This window comes from Agelaius tricolor, unplaced genomic scaffold (assembly GCF_023055355.1).
Source record: "Agelaius tricolor isolate 1412-34295 unplaced genomic scaffold, bAgeTri1.0.p SCAF_3, whole genome shotgun sequence".
NCBI classification, from domain to species: Eukaryota; Metazoa; Chordata; class Aves; order Passeriformes; family Icteridae; genus Agelaius; species Agelaius tricolor.
This window is the reverse complement of record NW_027269263.1, coordinates 29,859,559-29,875,577: the sequence shown is the minus strand read 5'-3', so window position 1 is coordinate 29,875,577 and position 16,019 is coordinate 29,859,559. Positions and strand designations below refer to the sequence as shown.

Below are 16,019 nucleotides of genomic sequence, written 5' to 3'. Positions count from 1 at the left end.
AGATATACTTTCCAGTCCCCTTAGGACATGTGTTAGGCTGCATGCCAACTGTAATAGAATTAATTGTAAAACAGAATATTTTCATTTAAATATACCATATCTGTCTAGTTCATAAATGACTCTGGAACGGGTATTTAGGCACATAACCTCTCACTAACCTCCTTCAGGGATCTCATCTTTGGTATCGTGTTTCTAACTTCCTGTAGACAGGAAAGAGGGAGCCCTAAACTTCTCACTTTACTCAACATAAATCTAAAGCTTGTTACAGAGAACATCACTGACACAGAATGAACTGCTTTCATGAAAGAATCACAACCTGCTTTGGGTTTGGAAGCAACCTTAAACATCATCTAGTTCTAACCCACCAAAAGAGAGATCTTTTTTGTTTTATTACGTGGTTGAATAAAGCTGCTGTAGCTAGTCTGTGTGTAGTAATTTTTTCAGTAATTGTGAAAAAATAGGCCAAATTTAGATTAGAAGAAATTCATAGGACTCAGTGAAAACAGCATGTGAAAATACTGAATTTATATTCTACTGACTGGCCAGTGAAATATGAGTAGATATTAATACATTTCTTTATCAGAAAATATAAAATATGGTTTAAGACTGAACAGAAAAGAAAGGGACTAACCTGGAAATTTACTTCACATTTCATTACATATTTTTAATACAAAATGGTCAAAGCTTAATGACTGAAGTGAGTATTTCAATAGGGGTCTAGACAGTAAATAAATCACAAGGTATAGAATGAAATCTGTTCTTTAGAAGTTTACTTAAGACTTTACACAATATTTCTTGGTTCCAACAGTGATGTAATGAAGTAAATTCCTTCTAGACTTCAAGTTACCCCAAAAATAAAATAATTAATTAAAAATTAAAAATACCACCAAACAAAAAAAAAACCACCACAACAGAGCAACCAAATAAAAAATCCTCCAAGGGAAAAAAAAATTATGCTTACATTTCTTTTTGATATTGGTTTGAATACTTTAATAGAACAGGAATGATTTTGGTGATAGGAGACACATAAACCAAGAAAATGGATGTCACATAGCTTTAATATATTATTGATTAATTTGATACATAATACTTGAAAAACATACCACCCTAATAGTGTGTCTCAGTCACGTCCCAAGCCAGTGAAGTTTTGAGCTGTGCTGTAATTTCTAGATCTATGTGTCAGTTCATATGCAGTCGTGTCACATTCCAAAATGCTTAAGGTCCAGTAGATTCCCGCAAAGTCAATGGGCCCTGCTTCAATCTCAACCCTCTGGTTATCATGCCTTTAATTATCACTACAGATGTACACTCAAGAACACAGTTTATGTTACTATTCTCTCTATTAACCTTGGCTCATAAAAGAATCACACTGACTTCAGTAGCATCTCAGTGAAGCTAGTAGATGGATTTTTACTCAAAAAAATTCTGCATGTGTTTGAAGGAGGACTAATGTTATATATTAAGGTGAAAATGAGCCACTTAAGGTGCAAATAGAAGATGAAACTACAGGAGGTTGGATGTTCTTGATTCTACCTAGGCTTATTTCCAAAAGCAACTAGGTTATGTACTGGGTTATGCAAGCAGTATGCAATGGACTGGATTGTGCATGTGAGGGCCCTGGTCCAGTGAAATGTTTGGGGAGGAGAATGTTAGTCATGACCAAGTTATGTGTCACACTGGACAACAACAAGAAAGTTGCTCCACATTTATTATAAAATTTAATAAATGGTGAATTACTTTGAATTGGTAGATAAAGATTTATAGTGTAATTTCCTCCAGAGCAGTCCAGTTCATGCTCCCATACACTGAGATGGCTTCTCTGCTGTATTTGATTGTTATTATTTTATTTTAATAAAGATGAGATGAAAAGGCAGGATTTGTCTCCTTACTCACAGGAAGGATAGAAACTGACATGAATTTTAGACCTTTGATGTTAATAATCCAAGTCCTATATATTTCAGTTGGTCTAGCATTTCACATATGAATTATGGTACAAGATATTTGTATTGTAATTCAGAGTGAAGAGGCAAGAGTTAGAAATAACAGCAAAATGAAGGAAAAAAGAAGAATCCCTTTAGCTACTAAATGCTAAATATTAATGTTGTTTTTGAACTACTAATATTTAGACCTGGGGTGGCGACCTTGCCTATGTCAATGACATCATTGTAAGGTGCAACTCTATAGTTCCTGTTTCATTAGTCCAGCTAAGTAAACACTTTTGAAGAACTTATTATGCATTTACTCAGTATCACGCCATTTAAGTTGTGTTTTGCCTCACAATTTTTGTGAGGCAAAAGGAACTGGTTATGACATAGGATGTGCAGGTCTGCAATAACTTAAAGAAACATGGAAAGGAAGTCACTGGTTCAGTTCAAACTTTTTTCAAACTTTTTTACTATCACTGAATAGTCTGTGACTTTAAAACATTCTAGAGAGGAAGAAAAAAAGCATGTAACATAATACTTATTTTTCTCTATCAATGTGCACATTTTAATCAAACTTCCATTAATAAATCTTTTCATAATTCAATCTGTTTTATTAAAAATGTGAATGCTTGCCAAAAAAATCCAAACAAAACAGATGTGGAGAGTGACAGTCAACTGCATTTGTAGCATAACTTAAGTTCTTTATGCAATCACTTTATTACCAGTTAAAGTTGGTAAAACTATATTGAAGAATGAAGTCTGTGTCCTACTGGTGAAACCCTCCTAAGTTTTGAAGAATGATGAATATTTATGTCATATAAAGTTGGTTCAAATTGCAGAGACCACCTAATTTGTTGAACCACCTTGCTGGTTGCCACTGTGTCATCATAGTTTCCACAGGAGGGTTATTCAGAGCTGCTCAGCTGTATTAGTCTTTCCCAGTTTTACTACCATTGCAGGGTCCCTGGGCCTCCAGCAGCCTGAAGTACAACAGCTGCCTCAACATGAATTTGGCACAGTTAACCAGAAAAGTGAGGAAAAAAAAATTGGGGTGGATATCGAAATGCTAGTTTTGTCCTCAGCTTTTTAATATTTTAAGAATAAATACAGTCTTCTACTAATGAATGAACTGCCCTTAGCTGGCTTTTAAGTTGTTTTGATGATCATAACAGTAATTTAAATTTCATTTGTATGTCTGTAAAAGCTCTATGTCTGACCATATTAGCAAGCACAGATATATTGTTTTGGTCTCTAGGGAAGAAGCAACCAACAAAATAAAAAATCTCTTGCAGTCAACTGCAAAGAACTGGTCTTAAAATCAAGCTCCTGAAATCATATTTAAACAATTAACAGTTTGTCTTCCAAAACTGCAAGCCCCCAGCCATTCTGATTTAGAGTCTGTGTGATCTGTGGAGAGTGTGGTATTTCTGAAGTTGGTATTTCTGACAACTTATGTGTTAGGTTATAAGAGCCCTGTATTACTTACCTGCACTTTTAATATTTTTTTTTCCATTTTTAATTTGTTGGTATTGCTGGAAGATGGTAAGCAGGGGCAATTCATCTATATTTGGGTGTGAGACAGGGGAGAAGGGGGACTGATGTTTTCTTTATTAATGGAAAACTCCAGGAAGCTTGTCCTCATTATATGCTTTAGGTCCAGATCCAGTAAGGCAAATATCAGCCAATGTTCCAAATCAATTATTAAAGTGTCTTCATCATGTTCAAGTTCTTTTCTTCAGCAAGGAGATTGGCATTGATTGTTTTATGATTCTGTCTTGTTAGTCTCTGCACTGTTAGTCTCTGGAAAGCCATAAATATGCCAGTACCTCTGTGCAGAGGATCTCCATTAGGGCTTGGGCTGGGACCACCCACTCATTTCTCCAGAGCAGACCAGTAGCTGTCACAGAGCACCTTTTCATTAGCTCCTGACCTGGACTGAATGTAAACTGGTGACCAAGAGGAGAAAGGTATTTTCTATCCCATTATTGATCCTCAGGGCTGTCAAGTATTTTCATTAAAATTTATTAATAACTTCTTTATCCTTCTAATAAGTCTGCTATCATGCTGTTGTAAACTTACAGTTTTTTGCCTTGTAAAATTGCCAGAGCATGTAATTATGCATATATGACTGCAAACCCTGCTGCTAGAAATTGGGAGGTTACCAGTGGCTCTCAATTCCTGCCTTTGTATGGGTCAATACATGTAACAGTGAGCATGCACACCAAATGCCTTCCTGTCCCAAATCAGTTGTTTTCAGCTGTTTAAACAATTATTTGGATTTTCTTTAAAAGTTATCATTTTATTCACTTACACCATCTGTTTTATTTAACACTGAGAACATACAGTGGGAAAGGAACAGTGACAGGATTACTGTCAAGTAAAAGACACAGTGTCTGCATTCTGTTGGGTAGTTAAGATGTATATTGGATAATTTAAACAAGTTGATAAATACTAAGTTTTAATTGTGAAATAGCCTGATTCTGTAAAGTGGTTGTATTTTACATATTTTGTCACAAAAAGTAATGTGTGTTAAATCTATGCTGAGGTATTGACATTTTAGCAGTAGACTGCATTAAAGAGGACATTTTAGCTGGTGTGATGCAAGGTTCCTCACAATGCCAGTCTGCAAGACAGCACTTTTATTCATTTTTTAAAATAATTTTTGTCAAATGTGAATAAATGAAAGTGATGGTCAGGATGAACAAATAGAGCTTTTGTTGATTGTTTTTAATCAGATAACTTTATGTCTTGATTGATATAATTAAAGCTTTTTCTCCCCTTTATCTGTGAAATGACCATTTGAGCCTGTAAATAGCACAGTTCTTTTGATGTTATGTATGCTGGCACCTGTCATCACTGTGTATTGTAGGTCTCCTGACTAGCCTGAACTTGAGTGCAGTATGCCATTTGGAAAGTGCCAAAAAGAGTAGAGCAGTCATGTATTTTTGGTGATTATAGTAAATAAAAATTAATCATGTTTGACAAATGTTTGTGGCCTTCTAATTCTGTAGGTAGAAGCTACAATTTTGTGACTGTATTCAATGAACTGTGCTTTGATATTCTAGAAATAGACACAAAGTGCAACCGGCTAAAACTAATTAATGCTGGTCTGTTAAAAAAGGCAATTATGCAAAATCTGTAGATGTTCATTCTGTCAGTATTAATGATACATATGCTTAGTGCCTCTCATTTTGAAGACTCAAAGCTAGACTTAGATAAGCCATTGTAACTTTTGCCAGACCACAACTGCCAGCCTTAGACTTAAATGTGAAAAATTGAGTGTTCGATTATCACCTCACCCTGCCAGTTGCTTTAATTGATGATTTTTTTCATCATTTTTTGTTCTTAACTATAGTTACATGCTATTTTAAAAAACTGTATTTTATATATATATATATATATATTTATATAAATGTCTCTTCTGCACTTGTAAAAGAGGAAAAATCAGTCTGGGTTTTGTGTCATATGTTTTTTTGCTTTGGGATTTTTCTTTATGGGTTTGTTGTTTTGTCGTTTGTGGTTTGGATATTTTTATAAAGCAGGATGGGCCACTGCAATATAAGATAGTGTACTCTAACATGTAATTGCACCATTTGGTTGATAGGAACCTTGTGCCATGTGTATTTGGCTTTAAGGAATATGGTTTACCAAAGAAAGGTCACTAAATAATAAGGCTGAATTCTTACTCCGATGAACATTCATTCTGTGAAACTAGAATCCTGTAAATGGTAAGCCTGCTCGTATCTCTGCCAGGATGCTCTCTTGAAATGTGACCTCTGTGTTGGTCTTGGTGGAACCTGGTCTTCATATGGTTTTTGGTGTGCTGTACAACTTCCTTCACTCTATTTTATTGTCTCTAAGACCCCTGAGGGAAATACTGAGAATCTAAAGCAGCTGTAATCATGAACAGACCTCATTATTATTCCTATGTTAACTTGTGGGATAGTGCAGGATGTGTGCCATGTCTGTTTCCAGACCACAAAACTTGAGAAGGCCTATATGGTTGTATCTGTGAAATCACACTCAAGGCAACTTGAGAGGTGCAGACCACAATGCCTTTCTTGCACAGGGGTTAAGCTTAACTGTTCTTTATTCTGCAGGCTGCCTATTTTATAGCACAAACCACAGCAGCTAATTTCGTGGGGATAGGGATAAACAGGTCACAGGTGTTTTACTGAATATGTGATAGTGATTTGTGTTTGAGTATCAGACTAGACTAATCCAATATCACTGTTTTTTCAAGAATAATGGCCACTAATGGATCTGCTCTGGCTCTTCTATACCATAATGGCACTATAGTGATTTGGTGATTCCAGTGATAAGGAAATCTCTGTCTCAGAAAATGTCTATTCTTTTTACCAGTTTATTCTTTTTATCAGTTCTGTTAGGCTTAGTTTAGTTGGTTTTGGGGGTTTTTTCCCCTGACCAATTGTCATACCTTTTACCATTGTCTTTAAAAATTTCCATTTCTAACAGCTAAAACAGCTGTTTTATGGTTTTCAGAATTGATTTCTGATAAAATCTGACTTCCCACATTAAAATCAGAAATACATTTTTTTTAACTTTCAACATTAACCCCTAAAATACTTTCTATTTATTTATTTTCATTTGTGGTAACTTTACTTTTGGCTGTGTATATAGTGTTATTTAGGATACAAGGCAAAGAAGTGGAGCTGCAGGGGACATTCAGAATGGATATTGGGCAAAGGTTTTTCACTGCAACGGTCACTGGGAAGTGGTTACAGCACCCAGCCTGTCAGAGCTCAAGAAGTATCTGGAAAACACTTGGTCACGTGGTTTTAGGTAGTCCTGTGAGGAGCAGGGAGTGGGAATGAATGATATTTATGGGTCCTTTCCAACATGAGAACTTCTAGGATTCTTTAATTTCATAGAACCATAACATGCCTTCCCTCCCCCACCCCTCACTGACTTTTTTTTTAAGAGCATGACTAAAGCTCTGTCCTAGTTCCTCCCTGATTTTAGCTTGGGTAAGTGTAATGCTTGTCCAGAAAAGTAGCATGGAACCGCTATGCACTCCAAAGCCCTTTACAATACTTTTTGCAATCTGTTTCTACCAGTTCCTTACTTTTTGGACATTGATGAGGTTGGATACATTTCTTCCTCAGTCTGGAGATCTGCACCACAGTAGCTGACCACAAAACTTATTGTAGCACTTAAACATTTATATTTATTTAGGTTAAAGCCTAGTGACAGTAGTGGCTGTTTTTCTGCAGTGCCTGGAATTTGGAAATTTTTGCTGGACAGGATTGTGCAGGGTGACATGCTGTTAAAATAATTTCACCCCTGATTTTTTTTTTTTTAGGGACGCAAGAGTGAGGCAGAGAAGTACTTCATGAAGGCTATTCAGCTGGATCCTACCAAAGGAAACTGCTACATGCATTATGGTATGTTTCAGATAGATAGGATTTCAACATGTATTCCAGGCTTGCTGTTAATCTCTCCAAGTGATTAAAGATTTGAGAAGTTCTACTGGCAAAATATCTTCTTTAAAAGGAAAGAAACTAATCTACCATATATTACTTCATTACCATTTTTCCTTCACTGTAGAGGGGGAGGTGAAGATTTTCATATTTTACGTAACTTTCCTGCTATGAGAGGAATTTCTGTATTGCTGCCTCTCTGGGAAAGAACAAAGGTGACTATTGCCATATGTCAAAGTTTCATGCTCTGGAATATTATTGTTAACAGTTTTGGCCTGACTTCACTTATTGTTGGTGGGTGGACAACCAGAAATTTTACTTTAGTGTGTGTGAGTTCCATATATTGAAGTGTCTTACAGGCCTTACATCTACCTCCTTCCCACCACCTTCTTGGCTTGAAATGGCTAAGTATTACAAAAGGTTCTGACAAGTTGGCTGTATCTTTCCTTTTACACCATGCACGTTGCATAAAGCACACAGTTAATTTGAGGTATCTTCGTAACTTTGGTTGGTTTTGCTAGATGTGCAAAAAACACTTCCAGATGTGTTTAGTCTCAGGGAACCAAAATTATTTATCTTTATGGACTAATTCTTAATATATTTTAAAGCTGATAATGGATAAATCTTAAAATGCAAGCTATGGTGTCCCAATTGGAGCACAGAAAGCACTTAGTAAGTTTCATCTTAGTTTAGGAAGAAGGTGGGAACTACAAAACACACTCTATATATATATATATATATATATATATATATATATATATAATATATATATATATATATATATACACACATATATCTTTGTATATTATTTTCACTTCTCTTCTGTTCTTACTGGTAAAATAAATAAAAATGAGTGGGTAAGAGGGAAAATAAATCTCACATAATAGCCATGTTTTAATCTGTGATGTCTTTGTCTGAATTGCTCATATGTTGTATCATTGGTCCTATGCAGTATGAAATTCTGTATGTTAGATTCCTAGAATCAACCTTTGGACATAAAACATGTCATTGTATTTAAATGAATGTAGCTCAGTGCTGCATTATTTTGCATTATGGAACATTGCAGTTCAAAGACTTGTCTTCTCTTTATGCCTGTACAAGTAAAGATGATAGGGATATTTGTGCATGTAAACCCCATTATTTCAATTGGAGGTGAGTATTGTGTATATCTCAAGACAATGAGTAAAAGTTAGAACTGATGGTTTCTTGAAATCCTACTCAAACCCCTTCCAGCTTTTGTTACTAAGAAAGCTGTCCTCAATTATTACGAAATCTTTTATACAAATTCAGTGGTTGGTCTCAACAGTTCATCTCAGCAAATGATGTTAGGATTTAGTGTATTTTATTATTGGTCTAGAACTTTTTTCTTTTTCACTCATTACTCATCAACTTGCTTGTCCTTTCCTGCAATATTCCCTCTGTCCCATTTTCAAGTATCCTATAAACTAAAAGCATGGTTATTGAAATCATAATTCATGTCTGATATATTGACTTCTTCATTACTAGATTACAATATTAACATGGTGTGTTCTTTCCTAATTAAGATTATTCCCTAAAAACATGGGAAAACCTTTCCTTTATTGTGTACCAGGTTCAAAAAGTGGATTCTGTCATTGTGCAGAGGTGATAATTAACATAAGCGAGGTTCTACTCAGCAGATTAGGAGAGAAGGGTGAAATTCAGTCAGTGTTTGGAATAACAGCATAGTGAAATGGTTGCTGAAGGGCAACAGACACAAGAAGATTCTCTTTAACAGCCACTAGGTCTCGGAGCATTATACCCAGAGAGTTCTTCTGAATGTGTGTGAAATCTTTTCACAATATAACTTCTGATCACCTCACTGGTTCAGTGATGTTATTCTACATTTATATCAAAGTAGCTATGAGGAAGGTATGGTCTACTTCTGCTTGGCTCTTGTGTAGTACAGCTGGTCTCAAATCCTTGTCGCTTTGGGCACAGAACTTTATAAAATGTAAACTAAATTATCCTTGCTTTTTCTTTCTTTTCTTCCTTGCTTTATTTCTCTTCTCTTTTCCACCTTTTTCTGTAATAATGAGGGCTATGTACTGTGTGTTACCAGGGGCATTCCAAATAATCCATTGGAACCTCTAGTGAACACTTCAAGCTTTACCTCTCCATCTCATTAATTTGTTCCAGCACCTTGTCACAGGTACATTCTACATCCTGGGGAAATACATCCATATTTTGCATGTAAATCTTAGAGATTACTTTTTTCCCTCAGCATGAAGATGTTGAGATGAGAGAATAAAGTAGTTGGCATCAGTCCTAAAAAAACACATACTTCACAAAGCAGCCAAATGAAAAGAGTGGTCAGCTGGGACATGACAGGGTGTTGATGGAGTAGCAGGAATGAATGGACTGAAGATTTTCTTCCAAGTGCACATGGATTGCATGCGCTTATAATTTTTGCTTCAAGGTTGTGCAGATGTTCTTTTTGACTTCTAACCTTCTGGACTTTTCTTGCAGCTATGAGAAAAACTGTTAATATGCTGTATCTTTTAAGAGGCTTACCTTTGTATTACAATGTGCTTTAATTCAAGCCGTAAGCTAAAGCTATTTTTAGGTATGACTTGGTGCAGGAGGCAGCTTACTTAATCACATGAAAATTTGGAGGGAGTGGAACAGTTTCATGGTTTCTCCTTGAAAGATACCACCACAGGATGTTTCTCTGCTCAAGCTGGCATACAGTTAGTTTTCTATAGGTACTTGGCTGACTTTGGATTTAAGGGGATTTAAGTTTTAAGCAGTGTTTCCCAGACTCATTATGCTTGAAGATTTCTGAAGGGAAAAAGAGTGGAAAAGCTGAAGATATATAAATCCGTGTAGACTGCTGTCATGATGCCACTTCATTGGACATAAGGGGAAGTGGCTTTTTTTCTAGTGACCAGAGAGGATGGCAGTCCCCTCTCAGATGGAAATGCAGGCTGCTGCTCACCTGACCACCTTTCTTTTGCCCTTCTTGCTTTCTACCTCTCATGTATCAGTTATCTAAACATCTGAACTTGGTGCAAAACCATTACATCTTACAAATACATGAGGGTTGATGGTTTGCTACAAGCTGTTCAGGTGCACAGTACGCTACACCTCACAGATGGAAGAGAGAAAATTCTCATGACTCAGGAAGAAGAAAAAGTGAGAGAGTGAAGAAGCGCCAAAACTTTTTTTTTCACAATATACACGTTTTTGAACTAGAAAACTAGAGGAATTTTTTTGGATACTGAGTTTGTATGCTTCTGTAAAGTTTGAGGCTTTTAATTGGATATTTTTAATACACATTTTCTAAAGATTGCCTAGAATGAACATTTGTGACTAAAAGAGGTCAAACTTAATTTTTTTTTTTTTTTAATTTTCATTTCTTTTTTTGGGAAAGTTTTCTTCAAACTGACATACCCACATCTACTCAAGGTATTGGCAGTCATGCATCCCCCTCTACTTTGAACATTTAACTCAAGTAGGCCATTTTGAATCCTGCAAGATCTTGGTAATGTTGGTCATCAACAGATTTATGACATAATTGAAGTGATCTCCACAGACTATTGATTCTTCCTGAGCTACTTGCCTTGATGAAATGAAAGGGATGAATCTAAGTGTCTGTCTGAGAAACCACAAAGAGGTACCTATGAACCAAACAAGTTAAAAGGAACTACCTTCTAAATATTTTAGGAACATAATGGCATCTAAAGAATCAGTGCATCAAATTTGTCAACAAATGTGCCCAACATAGAGATGTTCAGTCAGGTCAGACAAGTGCCCTTAAGGCTCAGAGACTATGTAATTTTGGATATAGTTTTTGGATGTATGACAAAGGAGATAAAGGTCTCTATTTCTGTCTGCACTGAGCCTATCTCAGGAGAAGCTGAAGAAAGATTATGTATAAAATCTGTCAGTGCACAGAGATGAGGTGCATTTCAAACAGTGACATACTTATGTGCTCGTCTTTTCTAAACAAAAAAAAAAACAAAAATTCTTCAGTAGGTAGGATGCAGTGTAATTGAGGCGTTTGAAATTGTTGAAGCTTTCTGTACAAGCTTTTCCTTAAATGAAGAACACCATAGATCTACAGTGATATTTGTTGTATAAAGAGTTTATCTCCAGGAGTATTTTATTTATAATTTACTGTTTAAAAACAAAAATAAAACAATAAAATAATAATAATCATAAAAAGCCCACCAAGCAAAAAACAACAAAACAAACAAAAAACCCCCACAATAAAAAACCTTCCAAAAAACCCCCAAACCAAACAAACCCCCCAAAAACCACTAAAGTGGAGTTCATTTTACTTGTCTGCTAAAAATAGGTTTTGCCTATATGCCTCTTAACTTGCATATAGTGGCTTTTCTCCAAAATGATGAAAATGGAGTAGGGAATAAAGCAAAGAGACAAAGAAGGAGTAAGATTTCAAGATAAATGTTTGTAGAGGTCCCTTCTCCCTTATATTTGTAATGGCTTCGTTGAAATAGAAAAGTCTAGAACCCAACAGGATGTTCAAATTAACTCTGTTTTATTAATAGCTGTTGACACCTCCTTTTAAAATAGTTTCCTTTGAATAATACATTGTTTCTAATAAGCCTAAATTGTTTCAAGATTCCTTTTTCATTATAAAAATGGATTATTCTCATTATAATAATTATGCATTCACTTAATTTGGCAGTTCACATTGATCATTTGCCTTTTTAAGTGCATTCACAGTTAGAGGTGTAAAACAAAAAGAGACTTTCAGATTACATAAAACTGAAGTGTATTAGATATGTCCTCATTGAACTAAGAACAGATTAATGTGTTCCCAAATACACTTTTGTTTTTACTTTGTCTTTCACTTTTGACTTTGTGATAATTTAGGAGTTATTTTTATAGATTTTCTTACATTATCTGTTTCTTTTTAAGCATTTTTAACTTCTTAACTGCCTTTTTTATTGTTTTTCAATTTCATCATCATCTTTCTAATCACTGTTTCTGCAAAGGGCTCTTAGCCCTTTTTGATGCCTAAATTTTCACCTAAATTTATGAGCACTTTGTATCTGTCTTACTTCCAAAGATGACTGCATTACCACTCCTATGTCACAGCCTGAAAATGGGTTGGAATTGCTATGGTTTAAGGATCAAAGTATATTTCATTGAAATATGATGGCAGTGAGTTTTCAAGCACCATTTTTTTCAGTCTTTAAGTTTTAGGCTTACATGTATTAGTGAGTGGGAGAATTTTTATGTGTTTACAGGTGTGACTTTATTTTTTTTTTTTTTTTCTTAGATGTTTCTGCTTAGATTGAGGTTCAGTAAGGTGAAGCCACCTTACGTGGTTCAGTCACCCTTGCAGCACTGCAGGCTGGGGGCAGAGTGGCTGGAAAGCTGGGCAGAGGAAAAGGACTGGGGGTGCTGGTTGTCAGCAGCTGAACATGAGCCAGCTGTGCTCAGGTGGCCAAGAAGGCCAATGGCATCCTGGCCTGGATCAGCAATAGTGTGGCCAGCAGGACCTGGGCAGGGATTGTGTTCCTGTACTTGGCACTGGTGAGACCACACCTTGAGTCCTGTGTCTGGTTCTGGGCCCTTCACTGCAAGAAGGACATTGAGGTGCTGGAGAATGCCCAGAGAAGGGCAACAAGGCTGGGGAAGGGTCTGGAGCACAAGTCCTGTGAGGAGTGGCTGAGAAAACTCAGGTTGTTCAGTCTGGAGAAGAGGAGGCTCAGGGGAGCCTCTATCACTCTCTCTACCCATCTGAAACGAGACTGTATCCAGATGGGAGTTGGTCTCATCTCACAGGCAACCAGTGACAGGATTAAAGTAAGAGGCCTCAAGCTGAGCCAGAGGAGGTTCAGGTTGGACATCAGGAAGAATTTCTTCACTGAAAGGATAGTTAAGCATTGGAACAGGCTGCCCAGGGAGTTTGTAGAGTCACCATCTCTGGTGATGTTCAAGAAAGGACTGGTCATGGCACTTAGTACTATGTTTAATGAGCATGGTGGTGGTCAGTCAAAGGTTGGACTTGATGATTATTAAGGTCTTTTTCAACCTAAATTATTCTTTGTGCTGTATTTATAATATTTCCATGTAGTCACATTGTTCTCAGTCCTTGAGCTTTGTGCTTTTTGTCTTCATTGAGTGAAGAACAGCCCAGGAAAAATTTATATATTTTCCCGACATATTTAAGGAAAAGCTTCTATGAAGAAAGCAGTGAAGTAATGAAAAATAGAGTATCAATTGTATTTAAGGTATTTAAAGTATCAGTTATAAAGTTTATACTTTAAGGTATTTAAAGTATCAGTTGTATATATAAGAAAGAGGAACATCAACCATGACCTGCTCATGAAATCTTACTAATTTCTTTAGGAGAGGTTTATGTGGATGGTAGAAATGTCACACGAGTCCACACGTAGGTCAGTGTTCACTTTTGTCAATGAAATTAATAAAACTTCACAAGCCATAAATCCAGGTGAATGGATTATCAGGTTAGCTAAATGCAGTATATACCAAATGATAAATAAAAGTGCTGCATTGGGATCTGCTGCATTGGGAACCCCAGATGCTACATGATGATTTTGTATTGAGAAATTAAATCCCTTGATGAGGCAAGGTCAAAGTGAACCAGATATAGTATGTCCATCACCACATCACTTCCCAATATGCACTTGTGAACCTTTCTGCCAATGACAGAGGCTTTGCCATTTTAAATCTTTGGGAAATCCCATCATTGGTATACAGTGACTTCATAGGGAAACTATAAACTAGTTTATGATACTCAAATAATACATGTTCATAGAACATATGTGCTCTTTGGAGAAAGGGGGTCTCTGTCTTTATCATACCATGTGCCATCAAACCAGGGTCCTGACTTTGGACTATGGCTTATATCTGCTCCTGCAATATCAATGAACGTAATTCCAAGAAGACAGGATTCCTAGACCTGTAGCAGGAAGATGTAACTGTCTTGCAGAAAGACTTCATTAAGCTGCTGACCTTTCTGCTCCCAAAACTCTCTCTACAAACTTTAAGAAAATCTGTAGCTACTACTAACCGACAGTATTTCTTACTTCCAAACTGAGGACAAAAACTGAGCTGTTCAGGACAGTCAACCAAATTTAAGTCCTTTCTTCACTCTAGGCTACTGTTACCACACAACATTAAAAGAAGATTATTACAGACCACTATAATAACTATTTTTTCCAAACACCCTTTAGAACCAAACACTCAAGTGGAATGCAGCGGAGTATTTCCAAACAAGCTAGGTCACTGACCTGAAATGCTATGGAATTTCCATGCTTCTGGCTCTTCCCTTGGGTTTAGCCTTAAATCTAATCATTCTGACATCTCTAATACATGGTTTATTCTGCTTCCTCAGCACAATATACTAGACTGCTCAAAAGATGTGATATAGATAGTGCAGATCAGAGACCGGGTTAGAAATGTGTCTGTATGTTTCTTCCATATTGCCAAAATATAACATTTCTGTAGGGACTGAAAAATGAACATGAAAATGCTGGAGGCTTTGTGGCTGGAGGTTTTGTGGCACAAACAATGCTGGGGGCTTCTTTGCTAATAGTCATATGTTTTGACCTATAAGTATTGTCTCATGGGGATTTTTGTAGAGATAGCATGAAGCTGCTACGAAAGTGCAACTGGATAGTTCTTTTTCAGCCAAATTTTACATTTCCAAACCTTATACATCATCAGATATCTGGGAAACAATACAGAGTTCAGGATCTTCCTCAGTATTTGTAAATCATGAGATCCTCTGTAGTATATATTTTCATCATTAATCTTTGGTTTAGTGAGAGCTTCCAGTGATCCAGATGTGGTCACAGGTTCAGTTATCAAGTCCCAAAGGTTTGCTAGTTAATTTTTTCCCTCTTGTCTGTGATCATGCTCTGAATGACATCCAGTGGTATATTTAGCACAATTGCAACAGATAGGTTTTTCAGACAAAGAAAGGACTAATAAAATAAGTATTTTCCAAGCCAGTGCATATAATGACATTGCAGCACCCGCTGACTTTCTTAGTGTTTCATTATATTTTATTTGCATGGGAGAATTTTCTCTATGGGAACTAATTCAAGGGAGAAAGTCTCCAGAAGTCCTTCAGCAAGAAATCAAGAGTACACCTTTCAATTAAGATGGAATGGGATACAAGGAGCAGCAAAAATTGAAATGCTGCTACCATTTACGTGATTGTGATATAAGTTGCCTTTGTTTCTCCTATCACATCTTCCACGTTCAGCAAGAAATTGTCTAAACAGGCCTGGAAAAACAGGATATTTAATCAAATGTACCCTTGCTTTGGGGGCTGCTCTTTCACAGCCAGTGAATCTGTTTTGGAACTCCTAAAGGAAGCAGTTACATTAGGTCACATCTGTTGACTTTGTGTGGGAGGATGGATTGTAGGAGAATAAGAGATAGTGCTAAAGGCAATCTCACCCCTGAAGAGTTGCAGCTGTACTAATTACCAAGGATTAGGAACAGGCCTGCCCTTAATAGGCCTTAGATATATCCAATGAGGCTGAGTGGTTTATATAAAAGGGTGGGCTAGCTAGTTGAGAGAGAGTTGGAGTGAGCTGGCAGTGCTGTGGCAAGGAGGGAGAAGTCAGCTGGCCATGAGGAGCTACCCATGAGAATTCACAAAGAAGGTACGAAGGTTTTACAG

General features: G+C 36.5%; 1 protein-coding gene across 1 annotated transcript in view; it reads left to right on the top strand.

The window, feature by feature from the left end:
- The window catches only part of TMTC2 (transmembrane O-mannosyltransferase targeting cadherins 2), a 234,432-nt gene that overhangs the window by 182,847 nt on the left and 35,566 nt on the right, over nucleotides 1–16,019 (top strand). The window contains exon 9 of the mRNA XM_071423340.1: nucleotides 7,249–7,330. Coding sequence (XP_071279441.1) covers nucleotides 7,249–7,330 — 82 coding nt within the window. The remainder of the gene's footprint in view (nucleotides 1–7,248; nucleotides 7,331–16,019) is intronic.